The 21,556-nt window shown below is 39.2% G+C and overlaps 1 protein-coding gene across 4 annotated transcripts in view; it reads right to left on the bottom strand.

Moving 5' to 3' along the window:
- LOC144196672 (uncharacterized) overlaps positions 1-21,556 on the bottom strand; it is a 162,751-nt gene that overhangs the window by 73,555 nt on the left and 67,640 nt on the right. For all 4 annotated transcript variants that reach the window (XM_077717041.1, XM_077717042.1, XM_077717043.1 and 1 more), the window contains exon 4: positions 4,388-4,473. In XM_077717041.1, coding sequence (XP_077573167.1) covers positions 4,388-4,473 — 86 coding nt within the window. The remainder of the gene's footprint in view (positions 1-4,387; positions 4,474-21,556) is intronic.

Below are 21,556 nucleotides of genomic sequence, written 5' to 3' on the forward strand. Positions count from 1 at the left end.
CACAAATGCACATACACACAACTATCGCTTGCCACAGTATTTACGCCTTACTGTAGGGCTAATCTGTATGGTGACACTTTGCATATGGTTATGAGACCATGTGTAATGGGGAGTTCGCTTGGCTCATACTGGGTATTGGCTCATATGCATTGTGTATCTTAGTGTACATGACAGCCTCAGTTGGACTTAGAAGAGGGCCAAATGGATTTGGATATTTGTACCCAGTTCAAGAATGGTGCATATTGGCTGTTTCAGGTTGACGTGCACCCCCCAACCCTGTCTGTGTTTGGCTACTGTCGTAGGTATGCTGCGGATCAGTTTAAGCCTTACAGACCTATTGTTGTGCAAAAGCCCCATGCTCTCTCATCTTTTATAATCTTTTTGTTTGATGGTAAATACATCCATGCTTCTCTAATTTGCAAATACACAGAGGTCAAATACATAGTTTATGAGCCGAAAAAACACTTTAACACAATCACTCAGTTTTTCTATTGCAGCAACATTTTTAAATAAAAATCACTGTAGCACTGAAATATTAGAGCTGCAGTCATACCACTACTTTCAAAGGCCTTTAAGTATGAAGTTTTCAGGTTACATTTTTTTTTATATGCAAATGACTGACTCGAGATACGAAAAAGTTGCAAAATCCATCGCTACTCTCTACTGGGCTCTCATCCGATCCCATATAATGACAATAATAGTATTCAATTGAATTTCAAGACTCTCTCTTACATACCTGTCCACCTTGACTAAATGCTCCCCTTTTAATGACTGCAATTCCCCTTATTAAGCGAGCATATAAATGCAACGAGACAACTATTTTCACACACACTCATAGTGCACAGGTAAAAGTCTAAAATGTAGTACAAAGTGGACGGCTTTTGGCCCTGGTAGAACGGGTTCTTGCTGCCATCTGGCGGACAGACACGGGTATTACGTCTCCCATAAAAACGTCCGCATTTAAAACTTTGGCACCAGGATGCCACAGAACCATTTCTCGTTTTTTCTTGGCAAAAGGTTTAAATGTTGCTTTATTTTTTGCATTATGTGAGTAATTTCATTTTTTTTTTTTACTTCTTAAACTTCATTGATGAACTTTAAAAGATATTTTACATGGGACACATACTCAATTCTGGAACATCAATCCAGACAATGTGATGCAGAAACATTCTTTGGAATGAACTGATATTAAATATAAAAACTACAGAACGATATTGCTATCCTATTGAGGAGTTTACCCTTCCAGAAAAGTTTACTTCATCCAAAGTATCTGTCCCTCAGCTATATTACCCTCTCCTCCTCCTTTCTCCATTCATCCATCTTAATGTTTTTGATAAAACACCAGGCATAAAAGGAGGCGCATAAGAAGGAAGATGTGCTTTATTTTGGCCAAAGTGGGTATCACCTAAAGGACAGGGATAAAGAGCTGAATCTGCTATATCTGCCTGCTGAATCCGTCTCTCCGCTCTTTGCATTAAGATGATGTCCGGCTTCTTTTCAGACCCAACCACTCTGAACGGTCACAGAGCTTTTTTCCACCCCAACACACCCGCCACACTATTTTTTCCATCCCACCATTACAGCCACAAAACCCAGTTTTTAAGCCCACTGATGAGCGTCCGTAACAGCCTAGAGGGGATACACAAAAAAAAAAAAAGTGTGCGAAATGGAAGGCATAGAGTGGGAAAGTGAGTGCGCAGAAGTAAGTTGAGGGTGATGGAAGAAGGGACAAAAGGAGGAGAGAAGACTGAAGGCTGCTGAAGTAGAGAGAAGACACACAGGAGGAGATGAGCAGGACACATAGGGGAGGCTGTGTCTTTAGGAGGAAGCCAGGCGGCACTAAGCATCTCTGTTGCTGCCCAGTCAGGCCTGTCATCCCCAAGGCCACAAAAATCATCCCTCCTCCATCCACCACATCACCTCCTGATCGTTGACTACCCTTGCCTTTAAACACAATTGAACTACTGTACTTTTGAGGACATTTAAGAACATTGCTTGCCGCCATCTAAGGTGCGACTGTATCTTAACAACTTGCCTCTTCGTGTAAATGTGTTTGAAAAGTTATCATGACAAAATATTGCTATTTTCCTGCTCATGACCTTAATCAGTGCTCTTTTTGGGGCTCTTATTTGAAGTTTTCAATCCAAGTAGTATGGCCATCAATCTATTAGACGGAACACACAATTTAGCACTTGCTGTTGGTGCATTTAGAGAATCAGGCCCTGTATGTGTGGGACAAGAACCATTTGGACATAAATCAAATGCTGACAATGTAAGTGGCACAAATCATGCACACAAATACATAAGTGTGTCATTCCTGTATCACTTTATGGTCCTGACAAGAGTGAGATCACTGAGATCAGTTGACATACAAAGACACACATCTAGAAACGCAAACACACGCATGGCGTGCGCACACACGCAGCGCGTGTCCTCAGGGCTAATTGCTAGATTGAAGCAGATTTTCCTGTTCACTTCAGAGCTGTAATTGTAAGCAGAGAGAGTAGAGAGGAATGACAGGGCTTCAAGCTGAGAGGACAAATCACCAGGGGCCACCAATTATGATGCCTCTGCAGGCGAGTGTGTGTTTGTGTGTGTATGTGTGTGTGTGTGTGTGTGTGTGTGTGTGTGTGTGTGTGTGTGTGTGTGTGTGTGTGTGGGTGGGGGGGTCAGTTCTTATGTGCTTGTGTATTGAGGGTGAAGGGTTAAGTCAAACATATCTCAATTCCAGGTTACTGTGGCACTGACCTCAAACATCAACATATACTCACTTCATCTGCTCTCTCTCGCACGCTCTCTCTCTCTATCTCTCTCTCCTTCTCTCTCTCACTCTCTCTTTCTCTCTCTAGCTCGCTCTCACTTACACACTCATATATATATATATATATATATATATATATACATATATATATATATATATATATATATATATATATATATATATATATATATATATATATATATATATATATATATATATATATATATATATATATATATATATATATATATATATATATATATATATATATATATATATATATATATATATATATATATTTGTGCAAAATTTGGTCATTTTGTGGAGTTGAAAACTGAGTTACTGTGAGTGTTTGATGGCTCTAACTGCTATATGAAAAGGATAATATATAGCCTATCCCAGCCAACTATGGGCACCAGGCAAGGGATATCCTCAATTGATGGCCAGCCAAGGAGACTGACAACGATTCACTCTCATACTCATACCTAAGGGTAATTTAGTGTTCAACCAGCCTACCATGGATGTCTTTTGGAAGTGGGAGGAAACCGGAGTACCTGGAGAAAACCAACGCAAGCCCGAGGAGAACATGCAATCTCCACACAGTGGGGAGTGACTTGGGATCGATTTCTCGACCCCAGAACTGTCAGGACGACACCATAACCACTAAGCCGCCAGCCGCCTTGTCATGTATCAATAGAGCAAAAATGTAAAAAATCAAACTGTATAATAATCTGCAAAGCAAAGGTGAAATGTAATTGAATTTAATGCTTTTATTGTCATTATAAAAATTAAACACATTTTAGAATTAATTACTATTATTAATTTAAATTTATTTTCTTACCTACTGACAGCCATGAATATGTGTGCCTTCTAGTTATCGAGATGTTGACAAGCGGTGCGAGAAATTTTATGGTTTTTACAGTTATTTTATTTGTATTACTGTAACCTCTAATTTTGTTCTAGGTTTTCTTTCTAGTTCTGGATTGTAATCAAATTTGATGTATTTTTTTTTGTTCCTTCTTCATTGTACATTATTTTGGCTGGTGTGACTTTAACAGAATCAAATGGAAATTAATATATAATGTATTGCTTTTTAATACATTGGTTTATGCACACAATTATCAATATGACCTCAAAAGCATTTGGCTCATACTATATATTATCATCCTAGTATATGGATGAACATGTCTGCAGTTTGAATATTTAAATGAGGTGCAAGACAGTAGTGTAAATAATATTTGTACTTTCTCGTAGAACATGGTCTTCCTGCATAAGCCTCCATGCTGACCACACAATAATCTGACTGGATTCCTTTCAACAAAAGGGAAGTCAACATCAAGTCACTACCTCGTCATCACACTCCATCTATTTAACCTCATGACTGAGTCACGTCCTGACTACAGGACAGGCTGAACTCACACTGAGAGTAAATAGAAATACATGCAATGAGCTTGCACAACAACATCAATTTTACTGCAGTAAACATGGGAAAAAAAACACACTGACATCAGTGCAATGAACACCACTAAACCATTTTTTTTCATCTTTGATTTGAAAAAGGGGACAAATGTGCAGAATGAAAGCCTGTAAATAGCAAAGTTCAGTCAAATTTTTCACTCCTCTTACCTTTCAGTGATGTCACGCTGGTTCTCATGACAAGCCATGCAGTCCTGTTCTCTGATTGGACGCCAGCCGTCAGCACTGGTGTTCCACTGCAGGAAAATGAAAACACAATCCACTGCTGTGATGCCACTCTCTCTCTCTGGACATCCTAGACATCCTTCCAAGAACGGATCCAACATTTCTTCTCAGGAAAGCTTTAATGTCCTTAGCCAGCCTGAACTGACAATAAGTCTACGTGCATATTTTCTTATCTATTCGCATTTGCAACTATCCTTATTCCTCATTCTTAGCCTTCGTCACTTTTACCTAGCTCTGTCATCATCAAGGCCATCCCACCCCAGTCCTTCCCCTAAGCCGCGGCCTCTGTCGACTACCTATGGCAGGCCTATATCTGTAGTTCCCTGCCGCTTTTCCACCCTGCCTTGCCTTCCTCCCTCAGCTCCAGCTTTCTACTCAGTGTTCAAGGGGAGAGCCAGCTAGGAATGCTGTGGCTCTAGACGTTTTGTCCAAGCCCTAGGTCTCTTTCACTGAGGCAAGATTAGTTCATACAAAAACTCAACAATACACCACTGAAAGCCATTGTTGATATTCAACATTTTTCACATAGCGGAGCAGAATAGACAATGTGGCAGCCGGGAAAGTACGAAGTGGACTTGGTTTTCTGATGGCTGATGGTATCAGAGCTGAGTGAGGGCTTTAATCCTTTTGTATACACACATGCACAAACGGAGCAACACAAATACACGAATACATGCACACACATGCACACAAACACACACATACACACACACTTTCAACGTCTTGGAGAAGGTAAAATCAATAATGCCTGTCTGTGTTCGAATCAGTGGGTGGGTGAGTGTGATAGGGAGAATAAAGAGAATACTCTTTGTGCCGCTGCTGTGTGTGCCTGCGCATGCTTGTGTGTGGTATTTGACCATGAATCTACATGCAAAGTTCGTGTGAGAATATTTAAATAATGTTTTCCATAGCACCAAAAAACAAGCTGGTTTAACATAAAGATGATGCAGGCAATTTTGGAAGAAAAAATAATCTGTAATATGTGAACATATTGCCCCGACTCCCCATACACCATACCAAAAATCCACTCATTATTCCAACCATCTGTCCGTCTGTCCGTCCCTCCGTCCGTCCCTTCATAATTCCCTCCCTCCCTTGCATCCATCCATCCATCCATCCATCCATCCATCCATCCATCCATCCATCCATCCATCCATCCATCCATCCATCCATCCATCCATCCATCCATCCATCCATCCTGCCATCCATCCATCCATCCATCCATCCATCCATCCATCCATCCATCCATCCATCCATCCATCCTGCCATCCATCCATCCATCCATCCATCCATCCATCCTGCCATCCATCCATCCATCCATCCATCCATCCATCCATCCATCCATCCATCCATCCATCCATCCATCCATCCATCCATCCATCCATCCATCATTTGAGCATGGTGTATCATTTGAATTTGAGTACCTGATTATTACAGGGAAAAGTTATGTTTATAATGATTTGTAATGGGGAATACACAAAAATGAACAACCACTATAAACAGCCCTTGTTTCATCTACTTTGTACTTTTGCATTTTTGTTCTGTGGCCTTTGTGACTGTACTGTCTAACTTGTAACTATGTGTTTTTTTCCTGTATTTGCATTCCCCCTGTCTTCCTCCTGTCACAAAGGAATTTCTCGAATACATGATGAATAAAGTTCTCCAATCCAATATATCCCCCAAAACAGAATGCAGCACGGAGTCAATCAATCAGAGCTGGTTAATGCAATCGTCATGTCATGTAGCACTCATAAATCATTTCCTCTATACAGAAACATTTCATAAAGGACTATTTAAAATGTTTTGTAACATTATTATCCATAGAGTCAAAGTGGGACATCTTAATTGTGTGCTAATGATACGTAATGAATGTCATCAGCCCAGAGGCTTCGTCTAACGAGCTAAATGAACTGGCACTAATGGGCCCGTGAGCTTATCTAAGCATGTACATGAGCTAGTGACATAAAGGGCTTATTCTTTCCTGACTAAAGCAGTCATGTTGTTTGTGACATTACTTCCGTCAATTCTGTCATTGATATCCAACTTATTATTATTATTTTACTATTGATTTGATGTATTCCTATAAAATAGCAAGAATGAATTGCAAGAAAAGGATGTAAAAGAATCCCAGACGTGCAAATGACACTTTTGACTAATCACAAAAAGACTGCACTAAACTACATATTTCTGATGATGTGGTGCAATCTTTATCCAGATCCCAAAATATCCACTTGCCAGGCTTTACCATTATCCCAAATTCTGAGAGGTAGTAGAGAATAGGAACGAGAGGAGAAGCAAGGGAGGGGATAAATCCTCTCTCTTTAACATTTAGTTTTTTTTCCCTTCCAATAGAAGAATTGACAGGTGATTGATGGCTATCTGTGCAGCCTGACAAAGATCTGCATTAGCATATATCAAGCTGAGTACAGTACAACTGAGGCAAGCGGTAAATTACATGTTACCACTGCTCCTGCTTTCCCTCGCTGCCTCTTCACAAGCGCTCCATTCAGACTTAAACTAAGAAGGCAGGAAAACAAAAAAAGTATGCTTCTTGCCTTTTCTGTAAGCCCAGTAAAACTTGACAGTTTCTTTTGATAAACATGAACAAAAGGCATGCGTAGAGAAAAATACACACAGCACACAATTGTCGCTGATAATGACATGCTTCCCGCTGCCCAAAGTGCCCCTGTGCAAGGCACCACCCATCACTCTGATCATTCATTTTGTTTTACTCAAGTGTGCATTAAATTAGGTTATTGGAACCCCTTGTGGGGTTACACTCTACAATTTTAGCAGGTAAACAAAAAAACGTCCCATAAAAGTGTCCTTTTGTGTTATTTGTTGTGTAAGTATCTTTTAATCTGTTCTGAGATGTATAGCGATCACGGTGAAAAATTCTCATAGCAATTCAAAATCCATTTGAGACCATTTTTACACATTTTTAGTTTGATTTATTTTACAAGAGAGAACACATATTAATGAGAATATTCATATTCATGTTAATGAACAGATATATAAATATGTAGGACTGTAGCTGCTGTAGCTGATGGCTAATTTCCATCTTTAGTACCTTTTGTAGGTTTAAAATAAATGTGAGTGTGTATATATATATATATATATATATATATATATATATATATATATATATATATATATATATATATATATATATATATATATATATATATATATATATATATATATATATATATATATATATATATATATATATATATATATATATATATATATATATATATATATATATATATATATATATATATATATATATATATATATATATATATATATATAAATATATATATATATATATATACGCACACAGACACACAAGTAGCACAGTTCTAGCCTGCGTTGTGATCGCAATTTTGTTCGTCTAGCAGCCCGGCTACAAAATGATTGGTGAAGAGGTTCAGAGACGGGGGTTCACGTATGCTAATTGCTATGGAGGTCCAGGTATGTGAGGCATGGATAGAGAAGGTGCTTTGGCTGAATGCACCCTTTTTGAAGGGAACTACACAGTCACCTCTAGAGCCAGCCCTTGTTGATGTGTTGGATTTTTTTTCTAAATCTTGCATTGGGGGAGGGGCTTTGTGATGGAAGATTTTGTAAACTAAGGTGGGCCTGTGGGTCCGACTGGAGGAAATAAACAATAGACAGTTATACTCCCGACGACTAGTTGGCAACACCCAGCCACCAATACTTGGAATCTGCTAAAAAAAAGTACAAAAAGAAATGTGCTGACATGTAGTAATCTTGTCTGGATGGACAAGGACAGAGCTTTCCCACTCAAGTCCTGTATTAAAGTGGGCCGAGTGGGAAGTGTGTCAGCCACACAGCTTTGGGGCCCTCGGTTTAAATCCAAGGTTAATCCACCTATGTGGAGTTTGCATGCTCTCCCCCATCACTGGCCAGCACAGCCTACGACTCTAATGATGATAAAGCAGTTCAGAGATGAAACACATAGTTATTCAATAAGTGGACAATAATCCCAAATATAAATGTGTAATATAAAGTGTTTCACTTTAATTAGTTATTTTTCGTCTTTTGGACGTGTTGTAGTTTGTCTATTTGTCAATCTATTTTTCATATACATTTGTTAGAGTGTTATACATTCTTTAAGATTTTTTATTTTTTTTTTATTTAAAATCCTTCCTTTATGCAGGTTTGGACTAAAGCTAATTTGGACAAAAGCAGGTCTGAACTAAAAACCAAGAAAATATTATAATGAAGGCCTTATGTTGTTAAAAAAACCAAAACCAAAATGTGTTTACCTTAGGGCCAAATGACATTTCAGAAATAAATTTATATAAATCTACTGTTAGATCCAATTGTATTATTTTTATCCAAAAATCAGAATAATCATCTTAAAGTGTAGTGTTGGGATTACTACGGATCTAATAGATATCAGGCAATACATATCCCTATTAATTGTTCTATCACATCCTAAATACAGTTATTCATACACTCGAACGACTGTAATAACATTTGTGGACCATATACCCCTTCCATGGATTCACACACTAGCCTCGCCTCTCCCTGAGTATTTTCCTGCTTCTCCCCCACTTATGCCAGCAATCTGTTCTCTAATTGTTCATTCATGGTGTGAATCTTTAAATAGGGGCCCTAGCCTGGCGCTAAGATAATGACTCACTATGTGTTGTTAGCTTCCATGGCAAAATTACTGCTTGGTGCAGATCCATGATGGGACAAAGCTACATTAAGAGTGATTAGGCTTATGTCTTCTATACAGAGAGTTGTTTTGCTGTTTAGCAAGAAAGAGAGGAAATCTCCTTTTTTTACCCTCCTCGTTGCCTCATATAGTAACGAGGTATGGTAATAGAAAAGTTGCTTTGTGAAAGTTAATTTCGAGCATTTAAGGATAAATGTATTTTTTTGTTTCATATTTGTTGCGCTGTGCACTTCTATAGCATGTGTTTGGAAGGTGGAAAATAAAGAAGGAGAATAAGAAGGAGGAGGAAAGATGATGAGAAGAGTAAGTCATTAATAAGTTCCGTGTTATTGGATGGAATAAGGCAGCAGGGTGGAAAGTTCATAGCTGTCAACCTCGGCTAATTTCTCCCCTCATTAATGATTGCAATTCCCCTTATTATAAAATTAATAATATTAATAATAATTAATAAAGCATACAAACACAACACGGCACATGTTTACTCCCATAGGCCGCACTTACAAGCCTAAAATTTTCCACCAAGTGGCCGGGGTGCCCAATCAGCCTTTTGTATGCACTAAATTTAAGATTCTGTAAATCTTTATAGCGCTGAAAGGTTGACTATCTGGCTACATTGCTTGCTGACGTCCTATATTTATATAGTGAAAAGGCGGACTTGTATGATGCGCGCTCGCATATTATGCTCAAAGCATGACAACATCAGCAATCAACAATGACGTTTTCGCCTGCTACCAGTGACGATCCGGCTTAGCTGGAGCATATCCCAGCTGACTACGGGCCAGAGGCGGGGGATACCCTGAATCGATGGCCAGCCAATCACAGAGCACGAGGAGACCAACAACCATCCACTCTTACACTCATTCATAATGGCAATTTCAAGTGTCCAATGAGCCTACAATGGACGTCTTTGGAATATGGGAGTAAATCGGAGTACCCGTATAAAACCCATGCAGTCCCAAGAAGAACATGCAAACTCCAGACAGGTGAACCAACCTGGATTTGAACCTAGGACCTCAGAGCTGTGAGGCCGACGTGCTAACCACTCAGTTGCTGGGCTGGCCACAAATAAGCAGAATCTTTGAAGGAACTTTCACTGTGACAAATAATACAACTTAATGGCCTATATGTTATACCTCACAAGATAGACATGTACTTGAACCTCAAATATTGTATTAACTCACTAACTGACCAAGTCATCAACATATACACTACCTGTTTTATGCTGTACGAGGATTTCGCACAATACGATTAAATTAGTGACATTCAAGATAATGTTTAAAAAAGTTTCTCCATCAGACTACTCAGTGACCTCTGCCAACTTATTGTGTACCGTTTTTTTAAACTAGGGGTCATATTTTTGATGTTATCTACTACTTTCAATTAGTCATTTACTCACCAAGGTTAATACTCTCAACACACATTACTAGCAGTAATCTTCATCAAGCCAAAGCGGTTGTATGTGGGAAAGAGGAGTGACAGCAGGTGCTAAAGCCTCAACCAACTGAGGTAATACCAGCTGAGCCCCATAAGACAGGAAATGCTGGAAGGAATACTCCCCGTGCCTACTTAATGAATTATGTACTTATGCTCAAGCAACTACATAGCACACATTGCTTACTCACTCTCATACACAAAAGGAAGGGATGCAAAACAAAAGCTGCATGTTAAATGCAGGAGCTGATCGTTGGCAAGCATTTACATGAGAGTGCCGCACCACAGCAACTCGTTGGACCTTCTTAAATCCCCCGGAAAGACAACTGTCAGCCCCCAGGCCCCTGTTTTCAAAGTATGTGTTTGTTAGCTAAAGGAGGCCGCATTTAAAATTCAAACTACTACCTTTAGACCTACTGTGAAGATTCACACGGCATAATAAAATCAGATAAATCATTCTCAACAAGGGAACGATAGATATACATGCATCCAGATGCTAATAAAAAAGCAATTTAATGCATAGATTTTATGTAATTAGATAAGACAAATATTAAAAATATATTATATTAGTTGATATAGTTTAAGGCCTATATGCACTGTAAAAATACATTTAAAAAGTGACCATACACTGACCTAAACATTGTCCCGGTAGAGTATTATTGGAGCCAGATATAAGGTATTCTATTTGTAATCGGTTTAGAAACCCAAACTTAAAGCCAAACTAGGCATTACAAACACCTCAAAAAGAAACACATGAGATGGAATTTAATTTTGTTTAACTGAGGTTTAACATTTCTTCTTTCCTAGAAGGCCCAAAAACATGTTGGGGGCATAAATAGTTAAGGCGGTCTAGCGGGTTAGTGGTTAGCATGTCAGCCTCACAGTTTTGGAGTCCTGGGTTCAAACCCAGGTCGGTCCACCTGTGTAAAGTTTGCATGTTGCTTGCGTGGGTTTCTTTCGGGTACTCCGGTTTCTTCCCACATTCCAAAAACATACATGGAAGGCTGGTTGAACACTCTAAATTGACCACAGGTATGAATTTTCCGGCTCCTCATGGCATACGATTGGCTGACCACCGAATCAGCGTGGCGGCAGTCAGTTGGAATGGACTCCAGCACCCCATGTGACCATTGCAAGGATAAGCATTTCAGAAAATGAAGTGTGAGTGTGAAGGATTTTCTGTCTCCTTGTGCCCTGCGATTGGCAGGTGTGTTTGAGATCTAAAGATGCATTTTTTTTATTATTATTATTTCTTTAAATATATGAGTATGAACCATTGGAAGAACTTCTAAGACAGAGACACAGTTTTGTGCAGATATGAGTGGGAAATTTGACTAATTTTGTCAATGACAAATATTGATTTCTGTAAATTCCATCTTATAGATTGGACATGGACAAGCTGAGCGTTTAACACGTCGGCCTCGCAATTTTGGGGTTTTAGGTTTGATCCAAGGCTGGTCTTCTCTGTGTTGAGTTTACTTGTTTCTCTGGGTATTCTTGTGTTTTCTCCAGTCACTGTTTCCTGCGAATGGCTGGTCACCGATTGAAGCTGTCCATGGTGTGGCACCCATAGTTAACTGGGATAGGCACCAGCACATCCTGTGACCCTTATGAGGATAAGCTGTTCAGAAAATGAAGGAATGAATGAAAGATTGGACTTGCATGTGAGCCACAGGTGTCCATGTTTCAATGTGGGATATTTAGTACATAGAAAGATGTTACACAGTATATATTTATTGTTTAAAAAAACAGTTTATTAACCAAATTAACAACATCAACACATTGCCTTTCCTATTTCTGCATCATCACTATCTTGCTACTGCGACAAAGAAATTTCCCGAATACGGGATGAATAGTTACCCAATCCAATCCAATTAAGATGCACCCTGTTCTATCAAATGCAGAAAAATGAAACTATAAAAGCACTCAACTTTAAAATCAGTTCACTATAATTAAAAAGAAAAACAACATATATCTTGCAGTCAGCAGCTTTGTTGGCGGTGGCATAGCAGCTTAATGCTAGTTCCCCTGTAAAAATCCATAAATTTGATGTTTCGATTACAGCAGCAGTGCTCAAAAGGTAGAAAAAGAAAGTTGTAGTGTATAGTCCAAAAACACGGTAAATCCTTTTCAGGCTGATGGAAAAACGACAACTGATATGAACCATGTTCTGTAATATTTTTAATATGTGAAATATGTGTCTTGGCTCAAAAGATATTGTAAAATCCCAGTTTACATTACATTGTATAGTCCAGGGGTGGCCAACCCGCGGCTCGCGAGCCGCATGCGGCTCTTTGCCCGGTTTAATGCGGCTCTTACGTCCATATCAAAGTTTGTATTTGTGTTTTATTTTTATCTGCGTGTGCGCTTCGCTTGAGTTCAATAAGGTATTTTCGTCCAATGCGCATGTGCTCGGGATGAAAATACCTCAAAGTTTCCCAGTAGGAGCAAGGTCATTTAAGTAAACGTTTTTAACAGAGTGGGAGAGCTCCCGTGAACCAGAAGCGACAATGAACAGCGTCGCGCACACACAAAGTATCCCAAAGATCGAGCGTCGGCTGAAAAAGCCACACCCCCTGCGAGGCAGACCAAGGCGAGAGTGCTCAGCCGGGAGCAGCCAATAGGAGAGTGAGGCGTACACCACGTGGTGGGCGCGCTACTTAAAAGCCATTCATAATGAATGACAGCTCACAAGGAGCGAATGTTGCGCAAAAATAGGCTCTGATTTTATGCCAGAAGTCCCACTAAGTAACATGCATAGTAAAAGAAAAACGCTATTGTAAATTATTATATTTTTGTTTGTGGACTTGGTTGAACTGAGAGTTTGTCTGTGTAAAACAGTCCACACAATGTTCATTGTTGATAATGACCGGCCTGTGCTGTTAGTACTGTAGGAATCAATTTATGTCATTACTATGCTGGTGTGTGACATTTACAATAAATCTGGCTGAGCAAAGGTATGTGTGTGATGTGGCTCTTTGCGGTAACACAGTAAAAAATGTGGCTCTTTGCGGTAACACAGTAAAAAATGTGGCTCTTGGTCTCTGACTGGTTGGCCACCCCTGGTATAGTCGATCTGATCATCCTGAAAGAAGGATTTCCCCCCATCTTTGGTCTCTTCTTGGGGTTTCTAGAGTTTTTTTTTTTTATTCCCTAAGTGGATTTTTATGTATTTTATTCCCAGTAGCGTGTTTTAATCACGGGATGTAACCATTATTTATTTTTAATATTTAATGGGCAATGAGTAATTATAATAATATAGATATATTACTATTACTCTTTTAATCTAATTTTTGCATTTCCGTTTTATTTGTTTCATATTTGATTGTTAACTACATGTCTGTCAATCTCAGTGATTTATGGTAATAACATTTATCATTATTTGACTAATCTTTGGAAGAAGTCGGATTCTTGTTTAGTGGATCCCCTATTAATCAACATATTGATACGCGGTAATTATCATTCCACTATGTTTAACTCAGCATGTGAACTCTTCTGTGTGTGTTTGGGCAGTCATGCGTGTATGTGCAGCTCTATGTGTGTGTGTCTATGTGCGTCTTTGTCCTGCCTGTCACCCTGAAGGTTATCTCCATAGAGGCAGCATTGTCAGGTGACAGCCGTGTCCCATGATGCCAAGCGAGACGTCAAAAAGTCCTTCCAAATGAGGAGGCCTTGATGAGTTGTACTGCACTCCCACACAAAACACACTTTGCGTTTGTGTGTTTGTGTGTGCTGCAAGAGAGAGGCTGCTTAGACTTTGATAAGCTATCACAGATCCCGGGAAATGGTCTCTAACAGAACATCAGTCCAAAAACATTGCCTGACAACCAAATCAAGCGCACCCAGACCAAACACCATGGCAACGAAATTCAAACAAACACAAACCAGCGAAACCTATTGGGGAAAGATCCCCTGCACCCCCAAATAGCGATCCTAATTAGGGGCCTTAAAATACAAATATGCTATTTATTAAATTTGTAAACAGTGTGAAGACCATATCAGCCATCGTGTCAGTTGATATTGGCATACAAATATTTTTGTGATGTCTGTATAGATCATGGAAATACACAACAAATTAGATTCTATTGGTAGACAAAGTATATGACACTTTAGAAAATAGAATTATTCATTCCAGTCGGAGAGAACTTAAGTTTAAAGTATGTTGATTTAAAAATAGAGAGTGGCGTGCCGGTGGATAAGTGGTTAGTGCAGACATGGGCAAACTACATCCAGCCCGACGTTGTCCAAATAATGTTTTTTGTTTGTTTGTTATTTTTACCCCCAAGATGGCACTGTCACACGGAAGCCAGTGGCAGTAGCGCTGTCCAATCTTATTTGTTTTTTGTGTTTTACAGCCCCTCTATCTTTTTTTTAAATTACATTTTAAGATTTTTTTATACATTCCGCTTTACTTTACCCTTTATTTTATACGTTTTACTTTATTGATGAGTGATGAGTATATTAATACTTTAGTCCCTTTTAACGGAGGCAGTTTTTTATACGTATCGTATCATGTGATGACCCGGCCCATCTGTCAAAATTTTAAAGTCAATGTGCCCCCCGGCCCGAAAAGTTTGCCCACCCCTGGGTTAGTGTGTCGGCCTCACAGATCTGGAGTCCTGGGTTCAAAACCAGGTCGGTTCACCTGTGTGGAGTTTTCATGTTCTCCCTGGGCCTGCATGGTTTTCCTCCGGTTTTCTCTCACCTTCCAAATACATACATGGTAGGCTGATTGGTCACTCTAAAATGTATGGGTGTGAGTGTGCATGGTTGTCTGTTTCCTTGTGCCCTGCGATTGGTTGGCGAGTAATTCAAGGTGTCTCCCCGCCTCTGGCCCGAAGTCAGCTGGGATAGGATACATCACCTCCCACAACCCTAGTGAGGATAAAGCAGTTCAGAAAATAAATGAATGAGTTCTTTATTGAAAATAAACTTCAGCACATAATGTCTTTTTCCTTTCTCACTCTTTCTTTCTCTTTTCTTGCTTTCTCTCTTTATCTATCTATCCATCTGTTATTCTTCTAATTAACTTAATTACGCTGACAGCTTCAAATTTGCCCCTGAATAATAATTTAAAGAAACATTGCCCCCTTACTCACCATTTTTCTCTTATCTAACTCATCAGCCCAAGCATTTCCTTTGACATGCAGTTAATCCTGGATTTGCACGTGTTTCACCCAAATACAGGGATGGCCAACTCCAATCCTCGAGAGCCCCATATCTGATCGGTTTTTCATATCTGCCTCCACCAACACACCTGAATAAAATAATCTGGATCAGTATCAAGCTACTGGACAGCTTGCTGATGAGTTGATAATTTGATTCAGGTGTGGTAGAGAAGGGAGATATGGAAAACAGACTGGATAGGGGCTCTCTAGGACCACAGTTGGCCACCCATGCTCAAATACATCACTGTCTGTGTATGGAAGTGCACTTCTCAAGAACACCACCAAATCTCGTCCGAGACAAAACTGACCGTAATCAAGCAAATACCAAAAATGAATGGTGTTTTCCTTAACATTACATAACGTTGAAATTTTATTCTTGACAGGATGTCTCATATCCAAGCTATTTGACTTGTTTAGACAGACCTTACTTGAATTGTTTTACAAAAAATTGCAATTAAAGGCACTTTAAAAGCTGTTTGCCAAATATAGCCTTTAAAAGGGAGCTTCGATCGCTGAGCAATTACTGCTAAAGATCAAATACATTATTTTGATCAAGTCACAGATGAACATTTGTTTTAACAAAAATCATCAATCGTCCAAATGTTTTTATATTGCATTGTGGCGTGGTTGACACCCACTGGCATTGTTTCTTTCTTTAGCCTCAAACTCTCTTACGCCAACTTTATCTGCATCCACCAAGGAAAATGCATTCATTTTACAAACCACTCATCTTCACAAAGGTCCCGACGGGTGCTGGAGCCTATCCCAGTTAATTATGGGCAGCAGGCAGGGGACACCCAAAATTACTGGCCATCAAATCTCAGGGAAGAAGAAGCCGGACAACCATTCACGCTCATACTCGTACTTAGGAGAAATGTGAAGTGCTTAAGCAGCCTAACTTGACTACCTGGAGAAAACCCATCCAATCACGGGGAGAACAAGCAAACTCCACAAAATGAGGATTAACCTAGAATTTTACTGGCGACCCCAAAATTGATGGGTTAAACAACAAAGAAGCATTTCTCATTTTATCATTTCTGGTATGAGAGAGAAGAGGGCTGAGAAAAGTCCTTCACAAATAAGATGCATTATTTTATCAAAAGTAAACATGTAAAATTAGCAAAACTCGTGCAGCAGGTTCTTAAACATAAATAAAATGCTTCTGTTTAAAGAAAACTTATTTCAATATTAATGATTTCACTAATCACATTATTACTTTCATTGATTGTTGTTTGTTTTAAGAGGGCAATTGTTGGGAGTTGATTAAGTTTAAGAAAAAAAGGAAACATTTGGTAATCACTATCTTGTATGCAATGCAACCGCAATTAACCAATTTTGATTACGATCACCATTTAGAAACAGACCCTTTTTGGATTAAAGTTATAATTTAGAAAAGCTTGCTGGATGGAATGGCTGCTTAAGTGTGCAGCTATATTTGCTCCATCATTGTCAGCAGGGGCCGGTGTCATTAAGTTCCAAATATGCTGTCGATAGAAACATTTCCAGCAAGCTTTGGCTGTGGTAGAGTGCAAAGCAGATGGAGATTTCAGTAACAAGGGAAAGCATATTTTTGCTTGCCTCAACCTATCAATCCAGAACAATCTTTTGCTCATGCTAAATATGTCAATCACAATGAGTATATTAGTTGTATTTATTACTAAATCACACCTTTCCCAGTCAAAGACTTGCTATTTGTTTCTAAGAAAAAAAAATGCATCTGGCCACCAGACAGAAGTAGGCTTTAACATCCAAAATGACCATATCTATATATCTTTCGAATCAAGATAGATGATTGAGTATGACAATATTAAAACTGGTTAGCTCTTCGGCTTCACAATTCTGAGATCAAGGGCTCAATCCCAGCTGGGTTTCAAACTGTGTAAAGTTTGCATGTTAGCCTGAATAGTTTTACTTCTCCAAATCAGGGTGTCCGCTGCCTGGTGCCTATAGTTGGCTGGGATAGGCACCAACACGCCTGCGACCCTTGTGAGGATAAAGCGGTTCAGAAAATCAAATAATTAATATTACACGTCAAATTCCTAGTGGAATATTCTGACTATGGTCACTGATGTCCAGGCAATTGCTGCTTTTCTTGGTCTTTAGTGGTCGACAAGACACATTGTCATTGGCAATTTACCTCTCATCTGTCTCCACTAATTATTTGCACATTCATCAGATTCACCAGGGAAGGAAAGAGGGCCTCTTGTGCAGATAGCACCATTTTCTGTTAAAACAGTATATCAACTGCTATTAGGCCCCAGAGGCTGAAGTGAGTGTGTGTGTGTGTGTGTGTGTCTGTGTGTGTGCACATATTAGCTGGTATGCCAAAAGGGATGAGTATACGTACATTAATTAGAGAAAGCTCCGTGATTAATTATACATTCTGCCTTTTTCACAAGGGCTATGAAGATCATATTGACGAAGATAAATAAATATATAGAGCAGACGGACAGACAGACAGAAAATTCGGTAAGGATACGGGATGGACGATTTCATAATGAATGGCAGATACAACTTGCGATGAAGAAGACACAAAATGGGAACTGGGAGCAGGTGGAGCGAACAGGAGAAAAAAAGCAGGAACATTACAAGGAAGGAATTAGAAGCAAGAGAATGTAGCAAAGGAATGAATTGCACTCGGTAATTCGGGTAGTTGGAGGCGTTAATTGGGGGGGTCTTGTCCATCAGTAAATCAACTGACCTGATAAAAGATTAAGAAACAACATCTCGGACAGCTTGCATGCACTGGTACCACTGGTACGTTGATTTTTCGTATAACTTGTTTTTTGATGAACTTATCTTGACTTACATTTTTAACTATGACGTAGAAGAGCAAGGCACACAATTGTCATTAACAGTGGTACCTTGAGATATGAGCTTAATGCGTTCCGGGGCTGAGCTCGTATGTCGATTTACTTATATCTAAAATCAACATTTCCCATACAAATGAATTGAATACAAATAATTCGTACCCACGCTCTGCAAAAAAAACTCTTGATATGGAATTGTTTTGCCGAATGGAGGCTTGTTGGTTTAATTTCCAATGGAGTTGTTTTTAAATTCCGACCGACTTAATTGTTATTAATGTATACCTGATATGTGATTATTGTTGCAGTTGTTTTCTGCTTACGCAATTGAACGAATCGATAACCGTGTAATTGTTTTGATTTGAGGCCTTAAATGGGCAGGAGAAAATGCTGCCTGGGAGAAGAATCCTTTGTGACGAGGACGAAGTTAAGATGGAATCTCCTTGAAAGATAAACACCAGAGATGTTCAATTAATTGATATGCCAATTAATAGATGTCTTCCTTGAATTGTTTTATAATTATATTTAAGTATAATTATTAGTGAACCTATCCATACGTCTCTGGTCTACCATTAATTGCACCTGTTTGCTTTGGATCCATTGTGTTTCCCTTAATTCTGCACTGACTAATGCAAAAAGTAAAAATAAAACGCAACGCTCGGCCCAGTGCTCGTAGATATCTTTGCACGAGGAGGATGTGGCAAGAGAGACAATGCGGTGAAATCATAAGTAGCCTCTCGCGGCTTGGGCAACTGGCTGATTTGTCTCGTATTCCAAGGTAAATATTTGCTCTGAATTTTACTCAAAATTCCTCGCATGTCAGGGCACTCGTATGTTGAGTTACTGTACTTTCATTAATGTGGGCAGTATTACCACCATTGTTTGTTCAGTTGTTCTCTGCCATGGCCAAGGCTTCTCCAACTTTTAATTGTAAATTAAATATTACATATTGTAGGATAGCCTGTAGAGAATATTAATAACATTATGAATTTTTTTCAAAAGAAGGGCGTTCATCTAGGAAATAAAAACATTGCAATGCAATTGTAGCTAATTGTTATGGCATAGACTGGAATAAAAGGAAAAAGGGAGACATTGGCAAATGTGGTGGCAGCAATGCCACAAAGCACACAGACGGCGAGGTGTTCAAGGTCAATATAACAAAAAAGAATTGCTTCACCGGGCAGTTCAATTGGTAGGGGCTAGAGGAGGGGTGTTCTGGTCAAAGGGTGTCGTGGGCTCACAAGTCACAGTATGAGGACCACTGGCGTGAACACATTTATTGTCAACAATAGACCGCAATACCCTCAAAATCTCCAAAAGTTTTATATTTCTACCCTAGTATTTTACCATGTTCTATAATCGTCAATGCAATGGTAAAAGTGCTTTCTTATGGGGCGAGATCAGTCTCAAAAGAAACTCATTCACATTTTTGATGCAGACACACTTGGCAAAAAAAACATGTATCTTTCATGATTTGTAAAAATAATTGACATGAAACACGCAAAAATGGATCAAATGTGTGAACGAATTGTCTTGCGCGCATGAATGTCGTGTTTTCCATTTGAAACCCGCATTTGCAGGTGTAAGAATATTTTTAAGACTCATCTTGCCCAGAAGATAAACGCATAATTTTCTAATATGTCTGCAAAGAACACAAACATATTTTGAGATTTGTAATCACATCTGACATGAAACACACAGATTCATCAAATGAGTGTGTGAATTATATTTCGTGCACGAATGGCGTTCTGTGAATTTGAAAATCCGCATTGGCAGGTGTGAAAATCATTTTTAAACTCATCTCGTGCAGCCGAAAAACACTCGTGCATTTTTTTTTCTTTCCACCCAGTCTACTGCCAATCAGATGTCCCCATCCTTTGCAGCCTATCAAATGGGTTGGGATGTTGTGTAACGTCACTGCCGTGCACCCTGGACAGGAGACATGGTAAATGTAACAGTATCGGCCTGATGAATGGAAATTCAGACATTTTTTTTTTCCCTATATGTTTATGACTTTTAATGTTCATGATGGACCTGCTTCAATTATGGTGCACTTTGCTAAGCCTGCTGGTCAAGAACATTGTACTTCGAACGTCGAATCTACACGAATACATCTATAACTGCAGTCTTCGCTTTATAGGAAGCGATATTGTGCGCAATGAAAATGGAAATAAGTTTCCTGTCATGTATGTTTGCATAGGAAGTAAAAATTATTCTTTTGCTTGTTTGCACATCTTCCAAACATTTAAAAGGAATTTCGTCAAAATATGGCAAACTTTTTAATGAACACATGGGTATGGGAATACCTTTAATCCCCCGCTTTCTTTTTGGCACAATGGTAAAAGGTAGGGCGAACATGCAGAGCAGTTATTTTGTCGTTACCCTGTTTTTAAAATCCTCGCTTGTTGAAAATTTAAACTTATCTATGAAATATAGGTTTTAGAGTTGTTATAAGAGACATCATGTTTTTAAATAATCGGACCATCCAGTCATCACCTTGTGGATTGGAAAACAACAATGGGAGAAAAAGGGAATTCAATTACTAAACGATAGAGCTTCTCATAGACCAAGAGGATCAGCTCTGATCATTGCATTTTTTTCTCCCTTAGGATGATAAGAAAGCTTAAACACACACACACACACACACACACACACACGCACACACACACACACACACACACACACACACACACGTCATTCAATATTGGCACACACTGACCCAACCAGGAAAAGCCATTTAGAGTAACATCGACTCTTGGTGTTTATTAAACCTTAAACCTCTCCCTCTGCCCCCAAACACACCCTCTATTTCTAAACGTTTTCATGGATGTGGCCCCCGATCTGAGCTGTGATTGGACAACAACTGTATGACTTGAGAAAGGTCTGGAAAGGCCACACGAAGTGGCCCAGATGCCCTACATACATTCACCCGACCACCTACACACACGTACACGCACATGCACACGCAGTAGAG

The sequence above is a fragment of the Stigmatopora nigra genome, chromosome 5 (genome assembly GCF_051989575.1).
Source record: "Stigmatopora nigra isolate UIUO_SnigA chromosome 5, RoL_Snig_1.1, whole genome shotgun sequence".
NCBI lineage: Eukaryota > Metazoa > Chordata > Actinopteri > Syngnathiformes > Syngnathidae > Stigmatopora > Stigmatopora nigra.